At 34.4% G+C, this 20,081-nt stretch overlaps 1 protein-coding gene across 13 annotated transcripts in view; it reads right to left on the reverse strand.

Moving 5' to 3' along the window:
* The window catches only part of LCORL (ligand dependent nuclear receptor corepressor like), a 168,472-nt gene that overhangs the window by 44,327 nt on the left and 104,064 nt on the right, over window positions 1–20,081 (reverse strand). For 11 of the 13 annotated variants that reach the window (XM_036072083.2, XM_036072084.2, XM_036072085.2 and 8 more), the window contains one exon: window positions 16,498–16,749. The exons of 1 other annotated variant lie outside the window; for it this stretch is intronic. In XM_036072083.2, the coding sequence (XP_035927976.1) occupies window positions 16,498–16,749 (252 nt within the window). Of the gene's footprint in view, window positions 1–16,497; window positions 16,750–20,081 lie in introns of those variants that run through there. One more of the 13 variants, XM_078068440.1, reaches the window with a different exon arrangement.

Raw genomic sequence — 20,081 nt, forward strand, 5'->3', positions numbered from 1 at the left:
CTGATCAAGGATCTATTCAAAGCAGACAAGTGCAACTGTCATAATACAGAATTGTTTTTCACACCTCCAAGGATACCATTTTTACTTTTTTTTTTTTAAGATTTTTTTATTTATATATTTGACAGAGAGAGAGAGAGACAGCGAGAGAGGAAACACAAGCAGGGGGAGTGGGAGAGGGAGAAGCAGGCTTCCCGCAGAGCAGGAAGCCCGATGCAGGGCTCGATCCCAGGACCCTGGGATCATGACCTGAGCCGAAGGCAGACGCTTAACAAATGAACCACCCAGGCACCCCGGATACCATTTTTTCTTATCTCTCATCTTATGGCCTTTGTCCATTCTTCAAAGTAGGTTCTGTGTTCTCTTGGCCTGGCAAGTTAATTTCTACACATCCTTCAGGATCATCCATCCCCTCAAATATTTTCCAAATTTCCCAACACCCTTTATATTCTTCTATACTGTATTTATGATGTGTTATTATAATTTGCTTAGTTTAGCACCTCAAGTCTAATATGGGAGTTAGTAACTACTTTTAGAATCTATTTAAGATTTATATGTAATTAAGCATAATTACCTGGCTGATTTTCTCACAAGACTCCCTCCCTAAGCCAGGGCCTGAAAGGAATAGTACCTCAGTAAAAACTTATTCACTGACTCATCAATATCTTGTTCAATTTTGTCACAACAATCAGCATTGCATACAAAAGACTCTGACTAGCAAAACAGTCATGCAATCAACTAACTTTGTTCAGCTATCCAGAAAACAACAACAGTCAAAAGGCTGATATCTATACAGAAGAGAGGGTTAGCTGCACATAGAGAAACTCCGCTTAAGTTAAAGAACCTAAGAACGGTTTTAATCAATTACTGTATTTTTTAGGTTCTAATAATCATACAGATTTTTCTTCAGAAATTGTCAAGACTGATCATTAATCACTTAATTATGAATATTATTAACTCCTCACAATACTATTGGTCTTCAGTTGCTGCACGAGACAAATCATGAAGCTCAGTCCATAGGAGGGAATATGAGATAAAAGGTCTTTGAAACCAAATTATCTCTCATCAATATTAAATATGTAAATATTAGTAAGATTCAGTATATGAAGGCAAGTGCATTTTAATGAGGAGAAAATATCACATAAATTTTATATTGTCTAGAAGGGGGAGAATATTCCAAATTAAATTTCACAGAAATGGCAATTATTAGCAGTAAAACTTTCATCAAAATCACTGCTACTTAACATTTAATAATGTTTGATGCAAACTGCAAACTTATGCTACAGTTTTAATAAATACCTTAATGTTATTTCTACCTTACATCTCTCATCATTTCTTGTCCATCTCCTTATATGGATCTTGTCTTTTTTTTTAAAAAAGATTTATTTATGAGAGAGAGAGAGAGAGCAAGCGCACCCACGGGTGGGGAGGAAATAAGAGGGGCAGAGGAGAGGGAGAGTGAGAATCCCAAGCAGAGTCTGTGCTGAGTGTGGAGCCCCATGCGGGGCTTGATACCATGACCCACGGCCATGACCTGAGCAGAAACCAAAGGTCGGATGCTCAACTGACTGCACTACCCAAGCACCCGGGGTTTTGTCTTTATTTTAGCCCCTCAAGGTATTGTCCTAGTCAGCCTCTGGCTCTTTCTGGTCTTTTCTTAACGTTACTCTCTAGGAGATTCCTATGATTTAAATTATTAATCCACTTATATTCAACTGATTTCTAAAAAATATTAGTAACTCACAAAAAATCTACATATATAAAACTAATATTTTTCTATAGTGCACATAAAGTGTGTGAAACACTACACTAAGAGCATTTCATGTCTTAACCCATTTAGTGCTTACACAACCCAATACAGAAATAGGTTTTACTAATTTGCAAATTTAAATGATAAAACTGAAAGTGAAAGAGAGGTTAATTGTCCTACCCACGGTCACACAGTTAAGTAGTGAAAATGCCATTCAAACTCAGGCAGCCACGTCCCAGAGTCTGCGTTTATCTACAGTTCTAATCTGTGATGTTTTGAAAAGACAAATTACAAGGTTGGTAATGGTGTAATAAACTTGGCATGGTCAAACATTACTAGTTCAGGAACACAACCCTTTTGGAAACATTACAGCAATATGTCATCAAAAATCTTAAAAATGTTCACACTTTTCTAGGTATCTATTTTAAGAAAATATTTAACAAGGAAATGTTTTCATGTACAAAGATATACCAAAGATTTCAATATTACTGATCAATACAATTTTTTTTTACAACCCTGAATATTTAAAAAATGGTTATATAAATTATGGTAGTTTCACTTGTTTGAAAATTAGGTCTAACATATCCATTAAGGTAATTAATAAAACACTGAACACTGCAACTGCTATTACAGTTTTTTTTAAAGGTAGGATATAAACTTGAATAGAGATATGGACAACTAACCATATAAAAAGCCAAAAAAATCAAATATAGAATAAAACCTGGAAGTAAATATACCACATGACAACAATGCTGATCTTTGATAAGGAGCTGAGCAGTTAAAATATGTGTGTGGGCCATACTTGCATACACATACGAAAACTTATTAACACACACTTAACAAAACTTATTAACGCAATAATACCAAAGCATAAAAGCATTCTCTTGGGTTTACCCAAATTTTATTTTTAAATTGTTTTTATTGTTACTGGTTTAACCAACGAGTTAAAGTTTCAGAGTCATGGGGGAATAACCAATAAAATATTAGAGTAGCATATCAATTAAGTTTTAACATTGGTTTTTCTTCCCTTATTTGCCTCCCTCGACAAGCAAGCGTTCTAAAAAGGGAAAGTTATAGTCTTCCTGATGTTTTATTTAGTGCATATATAGCTGAAACCCATAGGATTCATTCATCTACTATTTATTAATAAAAGACAATATAAATTGTGAACTTAGGATGTAAAAATTAGCTAAGCACTTCCACCAAATACCATTTTAGAATTTCATTGCAGTTTTTTTCTTTCTTCAGTTATTCCTATAAGTACTGAATTGAAACAAAATTTCAAAAAGCTTCAAGTCCATACTTAAAAAATATTTTAAAAAACAGGTTCTCTTTTTTATCCCATGTATTGCACTACCTTATTCTATAAGTTCAAGTTTTAACCAAACATTTTACTTAAAACGTGGGATGTATACTTATTACAACAATGTCATACTGGAAGACTTTACATTTGTTGACCATACATTTGATAGCCTCTGTCATGCTTATCCAAAAATGATTTATATTTTAAAAAGCTTTTTATTGAAATATGACATTCATAATAAAAATGCACACAAGTATAGTTTAATGAATTTCCACAAACTAAACAGTCCTATGTAAACAGCACCTAGATTACCACCATCAAGCAAGAAACACCCCCCATCCTATTTTCCCTCTGATCACTCACTCACTCCCACACTCACTATCTTGACTTCTAACAGCTTTATGCATGTGCATCTCGATGCAGCAATTTTACTTCTAGGAATGCGTCCTATGGTAAAAATTAAGATTGAGGGCAAAGTCTTAGCTCACGCATGTTTACTTATATACCTAGAGACAGAATTAAATATGTGATACTTCCACACAACAGAATATTATTCAACTAAGTAAATGATTTTGTAGAAAGGTATCTAGTAACAAAAGGATGTTTAAAAATATTATTTTAAAAACCATAAGTTGCAGAGGATTATATAACGTAGATTTGTGGGAGTGAGCTCTGGGAAGACAGAGAGTATATGTGTCTATGTATTTTTTTCCCAGAAAATGATTCAGAAGGATTGAAAACTTAACAGGAGCAGTTACTGCTGGGTAGGTAAGAAAGGATAATTTTTATTTTCTTCGTTTATTTTCTAGTTTTCCTATAATATATAGCTTTTATGTTCATTTATTCAATTAATACTTATTGAATGGATACAATATGCCAGTCATTTTTTTAGGCACACAGGAAACAGTAAGGGAACAAGATAGAAAATGTTCCTGCTTTCATGGAACTTACATTCTAGAGGGGAAGACAAAGAAAAGATAAACAAATCAATAAAAAAAAATTTCCCAAGGTGGTAAGACTTATAATGAAAATAAAACACAGTAACAGGACACAGTGGCAGGTGGAAAGGGGTTACTATGTTGGAATAAATTATTAGGCAAAGCCTCTGAGAAGTGATCTGCTTTTTAAAAAGATAAATTTTATTAAGATAAAATTCAAACATACAAAAATATAGAATGATTCTCCCTTATATCCTCTCTTCAGTTTCAACAATTACCTAGATTTTTGCTATATTTGTTCCATTTATCCCTATTTACCTAAGTATTTTAAAGCTAATTCCAGATGTTACATCATTTCAGTGTCATGAATCTTTAAAACATATAAACATTTTCATACATAATTATACCAATTCCTTGCTATCGTCTAACACCTGGTTTGTACTGAAATTTCCTCTAGTGAGTCTTCATGACACTTTTTCAAGTTTATTTTAGTAATCTCTACACCCAATGTGGGGCTCAAACTCACAACCCTGAGATCAAAAGTCACATGCTCTTCCAACTGAGCCAGCCAGGTGCCCCAACACTGACTTTTTGAAGAAGCTAGGTCATCGGTACTACTAGAGAACATTTTACATTATGGTTTGTTCTGTCTCCTGTGATGTCATTTCCTTTGTTCTATTTACCAGTAATTCTGATAAACTTGGAATTAACTCTAAAGCAAATGGTCTGTAAGCTTTTGGATCTCATAATTTCTTTTTACTCTTAAAAAATACTGTGGGGGCGCCTGGGTGGCTCAGTCCGTTAAGCAGCTGCCTTGGCCCAGGTCATGATCCCAGGGTTCTGGGACTGAGCCCCAGCATTGGGCTCCTTGCTCAGCGGGAGCCTGCTTCTCCCTCTCCCCCTCCTTGCCACTCCTCCTGCTTGTTCTCTCTCTCTCCGTCATATAAATAAATAAAATCTTAAAAAAAAAAATACTGTGAACTTCAAAGAGCTTTTGTTTAGGTGAGTTACATCCATTTATATTTACCATATAAATTAAACTAATAAGTTTAAAAAATATTCCTAATTGATAACAATAACTATAAATGTTAATGTTTTTAAAAACATTTTAATGAAAAACAACATTTTCAAAGTAAAACAGTGAGATTTTTAAATAATTTGCAAATCTCTTTAATGTCTAGCTTAATAGAAGATAAGCAGATTGTCACATATGCTTCTGTAGTCAATATATTTAGAAATACTAGTAGTCTCTGGTGGACTTAATTACATACTTGTGAGAGAATGAGAGTGAAAAGGACAAATAACATATTATTAGTTTTGACCTGGGGTATCCCCTGAAAGTTTCAGGGGCTCCAAGAACTTCCTGAACCATATTTGAGAACCGCTGGCCTAAAGAACTGCTTAGATTCCTATTCAAACATATTCTTGTTTTTGGCAAGAATACTTCAAAAGTGATGCAACATATCACAAGGCACATAAAGTCTAATCTCAATGATGCTCAAGTGATCAGTGTGTTCTGATGGTGATAATCTGACCATGCCCTACATTGTACAGTTCCCCAAATAACCTTTCTTCTAATAGTTTTATCTTCTGATGATGATGTTTGATTCAATTATCTTATTAGGAGTTGCAAAGTAGTACTATTTTTAATCTATCATGTTTTCCATATTTATTAGCTGAAATTCTTTAAGAATCCTTTTTTTTTTTAAGATTTTATTTATTTGAAAGAGAGAGTACAAGCAGGGGGAGCAGCAGAGGGAGAGGGAGAGGCAGACTCCCCACTGAGCAGGGAGCTTGGGGCCTGGCTCTATCCCAGGACCCTGGGATCATGACCTGAGCTGAAGGCAGCTGCTTAACCCATTGAGCCACCCAGGTGCCCCTTTAAGAATCTTTTTTTTTTTTTTTTTAAAGATTATTTATTTATTTATTTATTTGAGAGAGAAAATGAGAGAGAGAGAGAGAGCACATGAGAGGGGGGAGGGTCAAAGGGAGAAGCAGACTCCCTGCCGAGCAGGGAGCCCAATGCGGGACTCGATCCAGGGACTCCAGGATCATGACCTGAGCCGAAGGCAGTTGCTTAACCAACTGAGCCACCCAGGCGCCCAAGAATCTTTCTTAAATGATGGCTATTTGGTCCTGAAATACAATCTGTAGAAAGAAAAGAAAAGAAAAGAAAAGGAGAGAGAGAAAGAGAAAGAGAAAGAGAAAGAGAAAGGAAGGAAGGAAGGAAGGAAGGAAGGAAGGAAGGAAGGAAGGAAGGAAGGAAGGAAGGAAGGAAGGAAGGAAGGAAGGAAGAAGAAAGAAGACGAATACTTAACTTTTCCCTTTAATTGCTCATTTGCGCACTACGGTACACTATGTATCCCCAGGGTGGACTAAAGACTTTGAGGGGCACTTCTGTTTTCTGATTATCATAAATGAATGGATTTTAAAACATTCAGCATGCTTCAGTTGCAACTGTTCGTTTTGATGCTCAAATGTTCTCATACTGGCCAATGGGGAACTCTTAACATTGGCTTCTGTAGTCTGTTGACAAATTAGTCTTTGGAGCTTCCTTGCTTGCTGGCACAAGATGTTCTAGGCTCATTTTGTACACTTTCTGATCCACACAAGGATTGCAAGGAGGCCAGCTTCCTTTTAAAGGAAAATAATGTTTAGAGATCATAATCCGGGTCTAGGTTCAATTGAGCTGTCACTGCTTTTAGAGTACTTCAGTAGTCAGACTAGGAAATGAAAATTTTTGAAAAGAAAAAAAAATTGTGAATTTGCACTGACATTTCAATATTACAGCATTTTTACTTCTTTGTTTTTACTCCTGTGTTTCTTCTCTTACCCTGGAAATCTTGGTTCCCTAACAATGTTACATGATTACATATTATCTAGATTCAAAATAATATACAATGGCAATATTATTACTAATATTACCAAAAAGATTTCTTTGAAGCACTCTTTGTCCTTAGGATATATTCTACTAAGAATGTACAGTCAAAATATTGGCTAAAGTTACCTGACGTAATTCTTTCCTCAGTGTCACTACGTTACTAAAATAATGCAGCCAGATTTGTTATATTCTTTCTCAAATTTTAGGGATTGCTTTATTTTAAAAAATGTATATTCTTTGGAATATGTAGAATATTTACATAAAACTACATAACAAAGTCTATTCACAGCACTTTCATCCTGTCTCCTCTGCCTCATCTACTTCATCCCCTTATAGGGAACCATGCTTTTAGTTTTTATCCTTCCTGCTTTTTTTGCAAATGAGAATATATTTCCAACTCTTTGCTATTATAAATAATGCCCCCAATGAATAACACACACACACACACACACACACACACACACACACACACGTATTCTATATATAAAACAGAGAGGTGGGCAGGGACAAGATCTTAGCAAAGTCATACAAGTCATGGAAATAAATTTTGTTCTTCATGTAACAGAAAACTAAGAGGAAGGTTTTAAATACAGAAGTAATGTAAGCTTTACTTTTATTCAATCTGAGCACAAGAACACAATTTTGACAAACTGATAACTTCAAAGTTATATTAAGATATACATTATGAAAGTTATCTCTTTAGAGGGAAAAGAGATGAAAAAAATTACAAAGGAAACTAAAATCCAAAGTATCGTCACTTAAAAACCATGTGGTGCTACAGTGGCCAACTTTCTATCAAACTATAACAAATATTCAGGAAAAACGTAATGGCTATAAGGAAGTTAATCTTTTTTCTTTCTTTCTGCTTCTTTTTTTTTCTCTTCCTCTCCTTCTTTCTTTCTTTTTATGCTTCATGCAGCTAATTAGGTTAGTCAAGTGTTGGTTTGCTTACATGGCAACATTTAAGGAACATCTGACTGTAAAGCGTATGGCTATTTGTTTGTGATATTCTTTACAAGACAGAAAAACGAAAAATCCAGTTCATACGTTCTGTGACAATTATATTTCTTCACACTTTATAATCTGACTTTATAGAAAAAGCTTTGAATAGTCTCCTGATTTTTAAGTAACTGACACAATCTTCATGCAGTTCCTCAAACATAACTGATCTGTTCCTGCCTTTTTTGCCTTCTGATATTTTTGTCTTTGTATTTGATATTTCTTCTTCCTAGAATCCCTTGCCCTCAGATCTTCATGTGGAGGACTTCTCATTATTCAAGCCTCTGCTCAAACTCATTTCCCTCAGGGAGACATTCCTGACCACCTTGCCTAAAATAATCCTCCTAGTCACTCTTGGTATCTTGCTTATTGATTCTTTTGTAAAATTAGGGGCACGCTGACAGGCATATTTCTAAAAATGTTACAAATAATTCTGGAAATGAAAAATGTAGTAACAAATTAGAAATTCAAGATACAGGTTAAACAGTAATCAGAATAGCTCAGGAGAGAATTAGTGAATTTGGAGATTGCTCTAAATACACTAATCAAGATGCAACAAAAGGAGGCAAAGAGATGGAAGATATAAAAGAGAAGATAAGTGATACAGAGGATAGAGTGAGAAGATCCAAAAAATGTCTCAGTAGATTCTGACAGGTGATAAAGTGAGAATTACAACACATTTGAAAAGATAATGGCTAAAAAAAATCACAATTGATGAAAGACATTTGTCCTAAGTTATAGAAACCATATGATTACCAATCAGAATAAAGAAAATAAATCTATACCCAAACATATCCAAGACAACCTACAGAACCCATAAACAAAACACACATACAGAGAAAGAGAAAGAGAGTTGCTGAAAGTACAGAGTATAAAGATTACCTATAAAGGAAAGCCTACTAGTTGTAGTTATAGCAACAATGGAAGCCAGGACACTCTCAGAGTAGCAGTAAGCCTAAACTTGTGTACCCAGAAAAATAATCTTTTAAGAACATACATTAAAAAAAAAAAAAGAAACTAAAAAAAAAAAAAAACCTGGGAATTTGCTATCAACAGAATTAAGAAAATTCTGTTTATTAAAAGAATTTTTGTTCCTAGAGGAAAATCTGAGATACAGGAAGGAATGGTGAGCAAAGGAAAAGGTCATCATATATGTAAATCTAAACAAAAACTGATGATATGAAACAGTTACAATGCTTAAACTGTGGTGTCATAAAAAGAGAACTAAAGCACTGATAAAATAGCTCTATGTGTCGGGATAGGTGGCAACTTAAAATGCTCTAAGTTATTTATATTAACTGTTCAGCTAATTACACACTTAAGAATTTCTGGTGTAACCACCAACAGAATAGCAGTGAAGTATATAACTTGAAAATCAGCAAAGGAAAAAAAAGTGAAATAAAGGGAAAAATGCAACCTAAAAGAAAATAAAGGACAGGAAAAAGCTTAACAAACAGAAACCACAAAATAAATGATGGAAACAAATAATTAGAAGGGTGATAAGTGCTACAAAAGAACACATGATGCTATGAGAAAATATAAGAGACCCAAACTTAAATTTTGGTGGGAAATTAATAGAATGTACACACACACACACGTGTGTGTGTGTGTGTGTGTACATGCAATTTAGGAAGTGTGAGGGAGGTTTTGTTAGAGAAGTGATGTTTAAAAGACCTGAAAAAAAGAAGAGTAAGTTTTATTTAGAATAAATTGGTGGGGGTAGAGAGTGGTTTCTATAGAGAGGCACGAGCATGTGTGAATGTTCTGAGGCCAGAGTGTATGACATATTGAAGAAAATGAGAGATAGCCAGAAAGAGGACCAAAACGAAAGAGAGACACAAGATGAGACTGGTAGACAGGAGCTGGATTTTGGCAAGTTCAGGATTTTAGATTTTATCCTAAGGACAATAAGAAGCCATTAAAAGATTTTAAAGCAGGTAAGTGGTATGCCTCGATTTGGAATTTTTAAGTATCACCTGTTTCTTCTATGCCTAGAGTCAGAGAATATTAGATTGAAAGCGACATGGATAATCTAGATATATTGTTTTATTCTTCAGGTTTAATAAAATATGGTATCATCTTAAACACAGACATAACATTTTCTTTTATGTCTTTAGCCTTGGAAAACAAAAGCTCAGCACCGAAAAACAAGATGGATAATTTTATTGCCTTCATTGGCGGACACAGAAATACCTTCTGAACTGAACTATAAAAACTGTTCCGTATTTTCCTCATAGAACAACAACAGACTCCATTTATAAACAGCATAAACATCACATCACAAAACCATAAAGGCTCTCTTAATTACAGTTTAACATCTCAGCTGACAACTTCACCTACCTTAATTTCAGCCAAGAAACCAGACTAGTAGTGACAGTAGCAGCAGCAGCAAGAGATACTTAATAAACATATCCGTGAAAGTCATGTAAGTTATTCAATGCAGTCTCTCAAATGCTCACTTGAAGCCTAGTTGATATTAGTCTCATACATAATTTTTTTTTAATCTTACTCAAACTAGAGGATGTGATTTCTAAAGGTTAACTTATTGGTAGCGCTGTGTAGTAGTAATTTCTGAAAATATTTTTTTTTTACTTATCTGTTGCCAATTAGCTTGAGGGAAAATAATTCTAAAATGTCAAGATATTACAAGGCAGTGCAATAACTAATGTTCATCATGACACTTAATGTTTCATGTGTTCGTTTAAGAAAGTATTAAGGCATTTTCCATTCAAAATTATTAAAATAAAAAATTTCATTGCTAAAGAATCATAAATCCAATGATCAAGTCTCAATTCTCATTTTAGTTGTCAGTAGCATTTGAAAACAATGAAGATTTTAAATCTAATAAATTGAACATGTCATATATCATACATGTACTGGGAATACAAAAATGAAAAGACAGGTTCCTGCTTCCAAAGATATATTATAGTGGAAAGATAAACATGGAAACAATTGCAATGCAGTGAGAAATTATAAAGAAAGCTCTAGGAGAGTATCACTGGACCTCATGGCAGAAATCTACACCAACAGGGCCAATGACATGCTGTTTCATCTCTGCCCATATTTGATCTTGTTTTGTATAGGACTGGTAAATTCTTCATGAGTATCACAATAATGATAAAGTCTATAACTTGCAAATTTCTTCCTGTACTTTAGAATTTAGGAGAAGTTTTTAGTTTGGTCCCAGATTAAGAGTGAAATTAAAAAAAAAAAATGAGGGCGCCTGGGTGGCTCAGTTGGTTAAGCGACTGCCTTCGGCTCTCAGGTCATGATCCTGGAGTCCCGGGATCGAGTCCCACATCGGGCTCCCTGCTCAGCAGGGAGTCTGCTTCTCCCTCTGACCCTCCCCCCTCTCATGCTCTCTGTATCTCATTCTCTCTCTCAAATAAATAAATAAAATCTTAAAAAAAAAAAAAATGATATGCGAATGTTATTTCTACCTGTTTTTTAACTTAGTGTGCCAGGGCAAAAAAGAATCATTGGTATAAGCAATGCATGACTTACTTCCTCCCAGTTTCTGAGTCTCAGAGTATTTATACAAATCTGTAGAAATGAAAGTGCACAAAGAAATATCTCTAATATTTCAAATACCTTGTTAGAAAGTACAATGGAGAAGTAAATGCCAATGTTCCCCTCTGGGTAACTACATTTTAAGCCAGTCTAGAGTTTGTAGAAGAGAGGGAAAGGAAAATGAGGAATATGGAAACTGACTTATGAAGAACAATTAAAAAAGATGAAAAGATTTGCCTGGAAAACAGAAGTTTAGAGAGACATAATAGTTTCAATAAATATTTACAGCACTAGTAGAAGGAGTAAATTTTCTCATATTGCTGCAGACAGGGGAAAAATCCCCAAAAGAGAAATCTTAGAGTTACAATAATTTCTACAAATATTTATAGTACTGTTAAGCAAAATATTGTTGCAGATAGAAAAAATATAAAACAAGGGGTGGATATTTCAGAGATATGAGCTTAATTATCAGAGCTATCAAAGATTTTTTGCAAGTACTTATTATCAATCAGTGGTTGAATTACCATCTCTTATATGATAGAATAAAAGAACCCTATACTGGGGCAGAGGCTGGGTAGGATATTCTTTTGAGTATCTTTTTCTTTCCTTATATGGCTAACTCTGTTCTGACAAGTGTTTTGCCTATTTTTCTACATAGCTGTGTTTTTCTCATTCACTGTAGTTTCGTTCTGTTAGTTGAATGGGTTGCCAGTTACATCAGTTATAATACGGTCTCCATTTGAGGCTTGAATTTGCCCTCTGTTCATAGTGACTTTTATAATAGTTAAGTTTATTTTAATACAGTCAAATTTACAAAATTGTATGGATTGTTATTCTTGCAATCTTAAGAAAGTCTTCCTTATTTTGAGTTCATTAGGATTTAATCCTATATCTTTTCTTTTAGTTTTTCTTTTCACATTTAGCCCTATAACCCACTGGAATTACTTTTGTGAGTGGTGTGAGGTAGGAATCCTCTTTTTTGTTGTTGTTGTTGCCCTACATGGATAACCAGTTGTCCTGGAACCATTTATTCAATAGGCCATCCTTCCCAGTGATTTATAATGACATCTCTGTCTTGTACCAGATTCCACTAACATCTGGAGAGTTTCCAGACTGCTAATCTGTTCTACTGATTTGTATATGTCCAACAGCACCATGTTTTAACTGTATTGCATTAAGTAAGTCTTGATATGTTTTAGAGGAACTCCCCCAATCACCTTGACTTAAGTTATGCTTAGCTCTTTAAGTATTGCCCATAAATTTTAGGATTGGCAAGTCATTTTTCACAATAAACCCAATGAGAATTTGACTGGAATGACACTGAATCTACAAGCATATTAAGGATGAAATGCCATCTTTTAGCATCTGTCCATTCATTTAAAATGGAACTTATTTTGGGAGTCTCATTTTCCATCCTTCAATAGTATTATGTTATCCATAATGTTTGAAGCAGTTTATTAGTTTCATTCTTCGGTGTTCTGGTGCATTTCTGCTTTGTTGCTATTGTAAATGAGATTTTTTAAAAACTGGATTGTCTAACTGGGTGGTTGCTGATTTGCAGTAATATATACTGATCTAGTGAGCAGTACCTTTTCTGAACTTTTTATCAGTTCTAAAAGTTTACCTAGATATTCTTTCACACTTTCTACATACACAACCATCCTGTTTGTAAGCAACCACAATTTTGTTCATTCTTGCCTTATAACATATTTATTATTGCTTATTTTCATACTTCTATTTTTTTTCTCATCATGCTACTTAAGTCTATGCTACTCTATGGTCTGGAAAATGTTGAAAATTGGTGATCGTGTGCATTGTTGTCTTGTCCATTACATCATTAGGATATGATATTTTTGGTAGTGGCAGTGCACATTTACTCTTAATTTGATAAACATTTTTTATTATAAATGTGTCAGCTTTTGTAGAATTTTTCTGTAACTATTAGGATGATATGTTTCTTTTCTCTTTTTTTTTTTTTGGTAATGTGGAAAATCATAGAGGTTTTTCAAATGTGGAATCATCTTTGCTTCCCTGTCATCATTTATTATGTTTTTATACTTCACTATATTCATTTTGCTAATATTTATTTAGGATTTTTATACCTATGTCTGTAAGTAAGACTAGTTTGCAACTTTTCTTTATTTTGCTATTTTTGTCTGTTTTTGGTATAAAGATTATACCAACATTTCTCTTTTCTATTCTTTAAAATAGTCTGTAAAAGACAGAAATTATCTGTTGCTTTAAGGTTATATGAAGTTTACCTACAAAACCATGATTGATAATTTAAAGATTTATAAGTTACACTACCCATAAATTATTCACATTATTTATGGTTAGATTAGCCATTAGATTTATAGATTACATTATCTAATTTGAATAAAGTAACACACAGAATGAACAATGGGCTTAAATGAGTAGTGTTAAGACATCATAAAGCGAGAATACTATGAAAAATGTAAGCACTAGCAAATAAAGGCAGAACACAGCTACTGCTAGTATGCTAGTATAAGCACTTAATTGATTATAGGTAAGAACAGTGAAATCAGGCCAAAAATTTTAATTCTTTTTTTAAAAGATTTTATTTATTTATTTGAGAGAGAGACAGAGAGACAGAGCGAGTGAGCACCAGTGGGGGGAGGGGCGGAGGGAGAAGGACAAGCAGACTCCCTGCTGAGCAGGGAGCCCCAACTGGATGACTGGACGACTGGATGACTGGACGCGGGGGCTTGATCCCAGGACCCTGAGATCATGACCTGAGCTGAAGTCAGACGCTTAACCAACTGAGCCACCCAGGCACCCTCCAAAATTTTAATTCTTAGGAAAACCATTTGAAATATGGATTTATATCTTCTATCATCACTAATAAAATTCTCCCAAAGTCTATACTGTGTAATAACATACCAGCAGTGAAGTCACAATTAGCAAGATACTTAAAAATTGTTTATAACATCTTTATTTCAACCTTAAAAATTTTAATTTATGGAAAGATTAGTACAGATATTGGTGTATATACATACACACACACACATGCACACACAAATGCATCAAAGGATATGTGCTCCATTTTTTTTTAGGATTTCATGTGCAAGTATGCAAACTTAGAGCCTACCCAATCTATACCACAGAATGGCTTTATTAAAAAAAAAAAATCTAATTTTATTACTCTCTGCTTGAAGCAATCTGTGGCCCTAAGAAAGTCAAAATCTTTAATATTTCCTGTGTAACTTTCTCATAATCTGGTCTCTATCTATTTCTTTGGCTTAATCTATTAATATTCTCTCCCTTGCTCTCTATACTACAAGCCACACTAGACTAAATGATTCCTATAATCATATAAGATAAGAAGTAATCCACCAAAATCATCAAGAAGACTATTTATTTAAGGTATAGATTTATATCCACTATCATTACTCTTTTTAATCTTCGGATGAAAAGGATGTTCACATATATTATCTGTGTACTTTGCCAAGAATATCACAGTAATTTAAAAAATTTACATTACTTGTTTTCTGTCTATACTTGGGTTTGCCTTATCACTTAAGTTCATAGAATCATAGAATGTAAGGATTGGAAATTGACTTTTAAAAATGTCACTTATTCCAACCACTCATCTAATGCTTTTGAATACCTCTAATGATAAGGCAACCACTTTTCACTTGGAGAAATGTCTGATCCTTAGAAATATTTCTGTTTCCACCTAATTTCTAGATCCTAATTCTACTCACTGGGCTATTTAAAGAAAGTTCTGCCCTACTTTAATGTAATAGCCACACAAATATTTACAGATAACTATCATGTTACTTCTAAGACTTCTCTTCTGTGGTAGTAAGGAAAAGCAGGTACAGAGCATGGAGACTAGTGTTCGACTATCCTTTATGAGTTCGTTACTTCATATTTAATTTTCACATTGCTCTAATGAGTTTGCTATTATTAATGCCAAATAACAAATGAGGAAACTTAAAGCTCCAATAGGTAAAGTTACTTGTTCAAGTAATTAAGTAGCAGAGCTGGTCAACCACAAGTCTGTCAGATACCAAAACCTTTTAGTCTCATTAGAACACTGAACTGCCTTTGACAAAGAGCTCTAAGAGGATATGAAACACGGAAAAGCAAAAAAAAAAAGCAAAATTCTAAAAATCCTATGCCTTCTACTTTCCAAAATTCTGTGTTGATATATTTTTTCCTCAAGCCTCATATCATAGTCATCTTTGACATTTCTGCTTATAAACTGTCTAATTATTATCTTAATATTTCTCAGATCTTTCTACATAAGTAAACTCCCACAACCTAAAATTAGGGAGGCAAAAAGAGAAAATCATTCCATATTTCATCCACTCTCAATTTTAATCTGCTTTATACAATGAAATGACTATCTTCTTTAAACACTGACTAGATACTCTAGAGCCCAAACACACACTGCCCTCTGTGATCAAATCTAATGATGATATTTTCCTGACTCCAAGGACTGACAACACTATCCCTAACCTGTGTTAACAAAAGATACCTGTCCTCTCTTCTCCAGGCAAACAATATTTGGCACCCCCCACAAGCACTCAAAAGGTCCTTCCTTCCTTTCCTCTGTAAATCATGGCTCTTCTTCAATTAACTGTTAGATAAGTCCAACATAGCCTTCATCATTCAGACTTCTTATGAAAAATGTATCTCTATATACTTAATTGCATGATTATATTTATCACATATATTAACTTTTCTTTTTCCTCAGTTACATCATAAATAATTGAAAAAAAAAATCTATTTTTTATTTTTCACCTAAGTGTAAAAAACTGAATAGCAAGTGCTTAGTGTTCTCAGCTATACATTTTAAAAATAATTTATACAGCTATTTGTATTCTTTGCTTTTAAGCTGCTTGTTAAGATTCTCTCACCATACATTTTATTGTGAAAAGAGACCAAGAGCAACTCAAATTTCCTCTTTCGTAAACAAAGTCAAATACAAAATTCAGCACTTCTCTCTAGTTCATATCACATAGGTTAATTGCAAGTAATATTACTTCTAAAATAAATTTTCTTTATGAATGTAAGGCTTTATGTATATTAAATACTAAAACATAAAATTATGAATCACACACACACACATACACCACACACAAAATCTTACCTTGCTGAGTATTTTGTTCTTGCATTCGATTCACAGTGAGGTCTAAGGGGCCTTCCTGTTCTTCCTGAAAGGAGTTTTCTGCTTGATTCATTTGGATACTTTTACATATTAGACTTGGTCCAATTGAACCATTTCTATTTTCTTGAATTTTACCACTTTTTGAAATATACTCAATTGCAAACTGACGTATCATCTTTTTCATTAATTCCTGAGCAACTAAGGGAATGTTAGGATCACAGTTCTGAGGAAGATCTAGGGAAGAAATAAACATGATAGGCATTAAAAAAGAGAAATGGAAAATACCAATACTTAAACTTATTTTTATTAAAAATTAATGGTTTCAGAAGTCTTCAGTTCAGTCCACAATTGCTAATGGCTTCTAGGACTTAGCAATAGAAACCTTGTAGATTTAATTAGTATTATATCAACCCAAACTTGGCATATTTAATCATTTTTTAAAAACAAACATTTTCCAGGGCACCTGGGTAGCTCAGTCAGTTGAGCATCCCACTCTTGATTTTGGCTCAGGTCATGATCTCAGGGTCGTGAGATGAATCCCCAAGAAGGGCTCCCTGCTAAACGCGGAGTCTGCTTGAGATTCTCCTGCTCCCTCCCCTTTTGCCCCCCTACCACATGCACCTGTGTTCTCTCAAATAAATAAATAAACAAATAAATAAAATCCTCGAATGACAACAACAAAAAAACCAAACATTTTCAGTCCCAAACTTAAATACAGACGAAGAATTAGACATAGAAGAAGAACAGCTTATTTTCAGGGTTTTAATTCAAATGTATTCTACTAGATATTAAAACACTTAGAATGTGAACATAACTGGTGCAGCCACTCTGGAAAACAGTATAGAGGTTCCTCAAAGAGTTGAAAATAGAGCTACCCTACGAGCCAGCAATTGCACTACTGGGTATTTACCCCAAAGATACAAATGTAATGATCCAAAGGGACACCTGCACCCCAATGTTTACAGCAGCAATATCCACAATAGCCAAACTATGGAAAGAGCCCAGATGTCCACCTACAGATGAATGGATAAAGAAGATGTGGAATATATACACACATCCACACACTGGAATATTATGTAGCCATCAAAAAATGAAATCTTGCCATTTGCAACAACGTGGACGGAACTAGAGGGTATTATGCTAAGTGAAATAAGTTAATCAGAGAAAGACAATTATCATATGATCTCGCTTATATGTAGAATTTGAGAAACAAGGCAGAGGATCATGGGGAAAAGAGGAAAAAATGAAACAAGACAAAACCAGAGAGGGAGACAAACCGCAAGAGATTCTTAATCTCAAGAAAAAAACTGAGGGTTGCTGGAGGGGAGGGGGGTGTGGTAGGGATGGGGTGGCTGGGTGATGGACACTGGGGAGGGTATGTGTTGTGGTGAGCGCTGTGAATTGTGAATCATAGACTTGTACCCCTAAAACAAATAATACATTATATGTTAATTAAAAAAAAAAGAATGTGAACATAAATTGTAACTACCCAATTTGTAACCTAATATACAAAGTAAGTGCATGCATTAACTATTCAACAAAACATCTAAACTCTTATAACTATTTATTACCATTAAATTGTTCAATTCTGTCAAATATGTATTCCATATATAACCCAAATGTCATCATCAAAAATTTTCCTTTCCTCAACTTATATTGAGAAATTTCAATCATAAAGAAAAAATAAAGAAAATAAAGTGATATAGGCAGCCTCTACCAAGATTCAAGAATTGTTAGTATCTTCCATATTCACTTTTTAAACTTTTTTTAATTTGCAGAACCGCTGAAAGTATAGTGTACAATTACGACATTTCACTCCTAAGTATTTCAGCATGCATCTACTAAGATTCTCCTATAAAACACAGCAATACCCATTGTTGAGGGTCTTAATCAATCCTTGACCCCAAAACATGTTGATCAGCTACAACTATAATGAAGGTCAGTAGTGATACACACTTCTACTTGAAACTTGTACAAGAGATACAACAATTGAATGATTTTATATAATAGAGGTGTAGAATAAGGACAACTTGTAAACATAGTATATAATAATAATAAAGAGTTTTGGTATTGAGGAAAATGGGTGGTGGTGGCTTTTTCACACACACACTTTTGGCCTCACTCTAATCCTTTTATTTACTCTGCTCCTTCAGAGGCAGAACTATAGGTAAATTGGGAAGGATGACTATGCAGATGTGATTAGGCTCCATAACTCTTCCTCTTAGAAGTGAAACTAGAGATACTCATTCTTTGCTCTTTAAATACCTCAACTCAGGGGCGCCTGGGTGGCTCAGTTGGTTAAGCGACTGCCTTCGGCCCAGCTCATGATCCTGGAGTCCCAGGATCGAGTCCCGCATCGGGCTCCCTGCTCGACAGGGAGTCTGCTTCTCCCTCTGACCCTCCTCCCTCTCATGCTCTCTGTCTCTCATTCTCTCTCTCTCAAATAAATAAATAAAATCTTTAAAAAAAAAAAAATAAATAAATAAATAAATACCTCAACTCAGAGGGAGAGACGAACCATGAGAGACTATGGACTCTGAGAAACAAACTGAGGGTTCTAAAGGGGAGAGGGGTGGGGGGATGGGTTAGCCTGGTGATGGGTATTAAAGAGGGCACGTACTGCATGGAGCACTGGGTGTTATATGCAAACAATGAATCATGGAACACTACATCAAAAACTAATGATGTAATGTATGGTGATTAACATAACATAATTAAAAAAAAAAAAGGAAAAAAAAATACCTCAACTCTTACCCAGGCAGAGCAGTGTTATGTAAATAGGCCTGCTCTGATCCAGGGCTGTCTGAGACTGAAGGAGTAAGTCTCTTTAGTTTTGGGGTTCAACATTAGCTGGAGCACATGTCTAAGAAATCTGAAGGCAAGTTCCTCAACTAACATCTACAATTATAGATACATGACTCTAAAATGCAAGATGGTTTGAAAACATGTAATATATGGAGGTGAGGAAAGGCAACAAACTACTTCCACCATGACCACCACTAAATTTGGTAGCAAAATGTGATCTGGGCTGAAATGAATCTATTTATAGTCCTGCAGAAATATCAATACATTTGATCACAGGGTGTTGTTTTGGAGATGTTATAAAATAAACATGCTTATATTACCTCTTTCAAAACAAAAAAATCTTGAATTCTGATAAAACATCTGAGAGAAGAAACTGGGGGCCAAAAAAATGTAACATTTTATCCTTCACACTTATTCTTCCTTTAGAACCCAGTAGGGAAGAAAGGCACTATTGTTTTTACATACTGGGGAAAAAGGGACTTAGCTATAGGTTGGAATCTTAGCCATCCTTACAAACTTAGGGTAGTTACATATCCCTTCCAGGTTTTAGTGTCTCTGTTCATAAAACTGGAAATGATAACAGAACCTTCAAAATAGGGCCTACTCACAGGATATTTTAAGGTTATGTAAGATTGTAGATAAAATACTTAATTCCTGTACTTGGCATTTTAACCGTCTAGTCAACATTACCATTAAGATGTAGATTGAGTAGTTATATTTAAGTCACAAAATGCCAAATAAGTAAAAATATTAACTAGGTT

This window comes from Halichoerus grypus, chromosome 3, assembly GCF_964656455.1.
Source record: "Halichoerus grypus chromosome 3, mHalGry1.hap1.1, whole genome shotgun sequence".
Classification (NCBI taxonomy): domain Eukaryota; kingdom Metazoa; phylum Chordata; class Mammalia; order Carnivora; family Phocidae; genus Halichoerus; species Halichoerus grypus.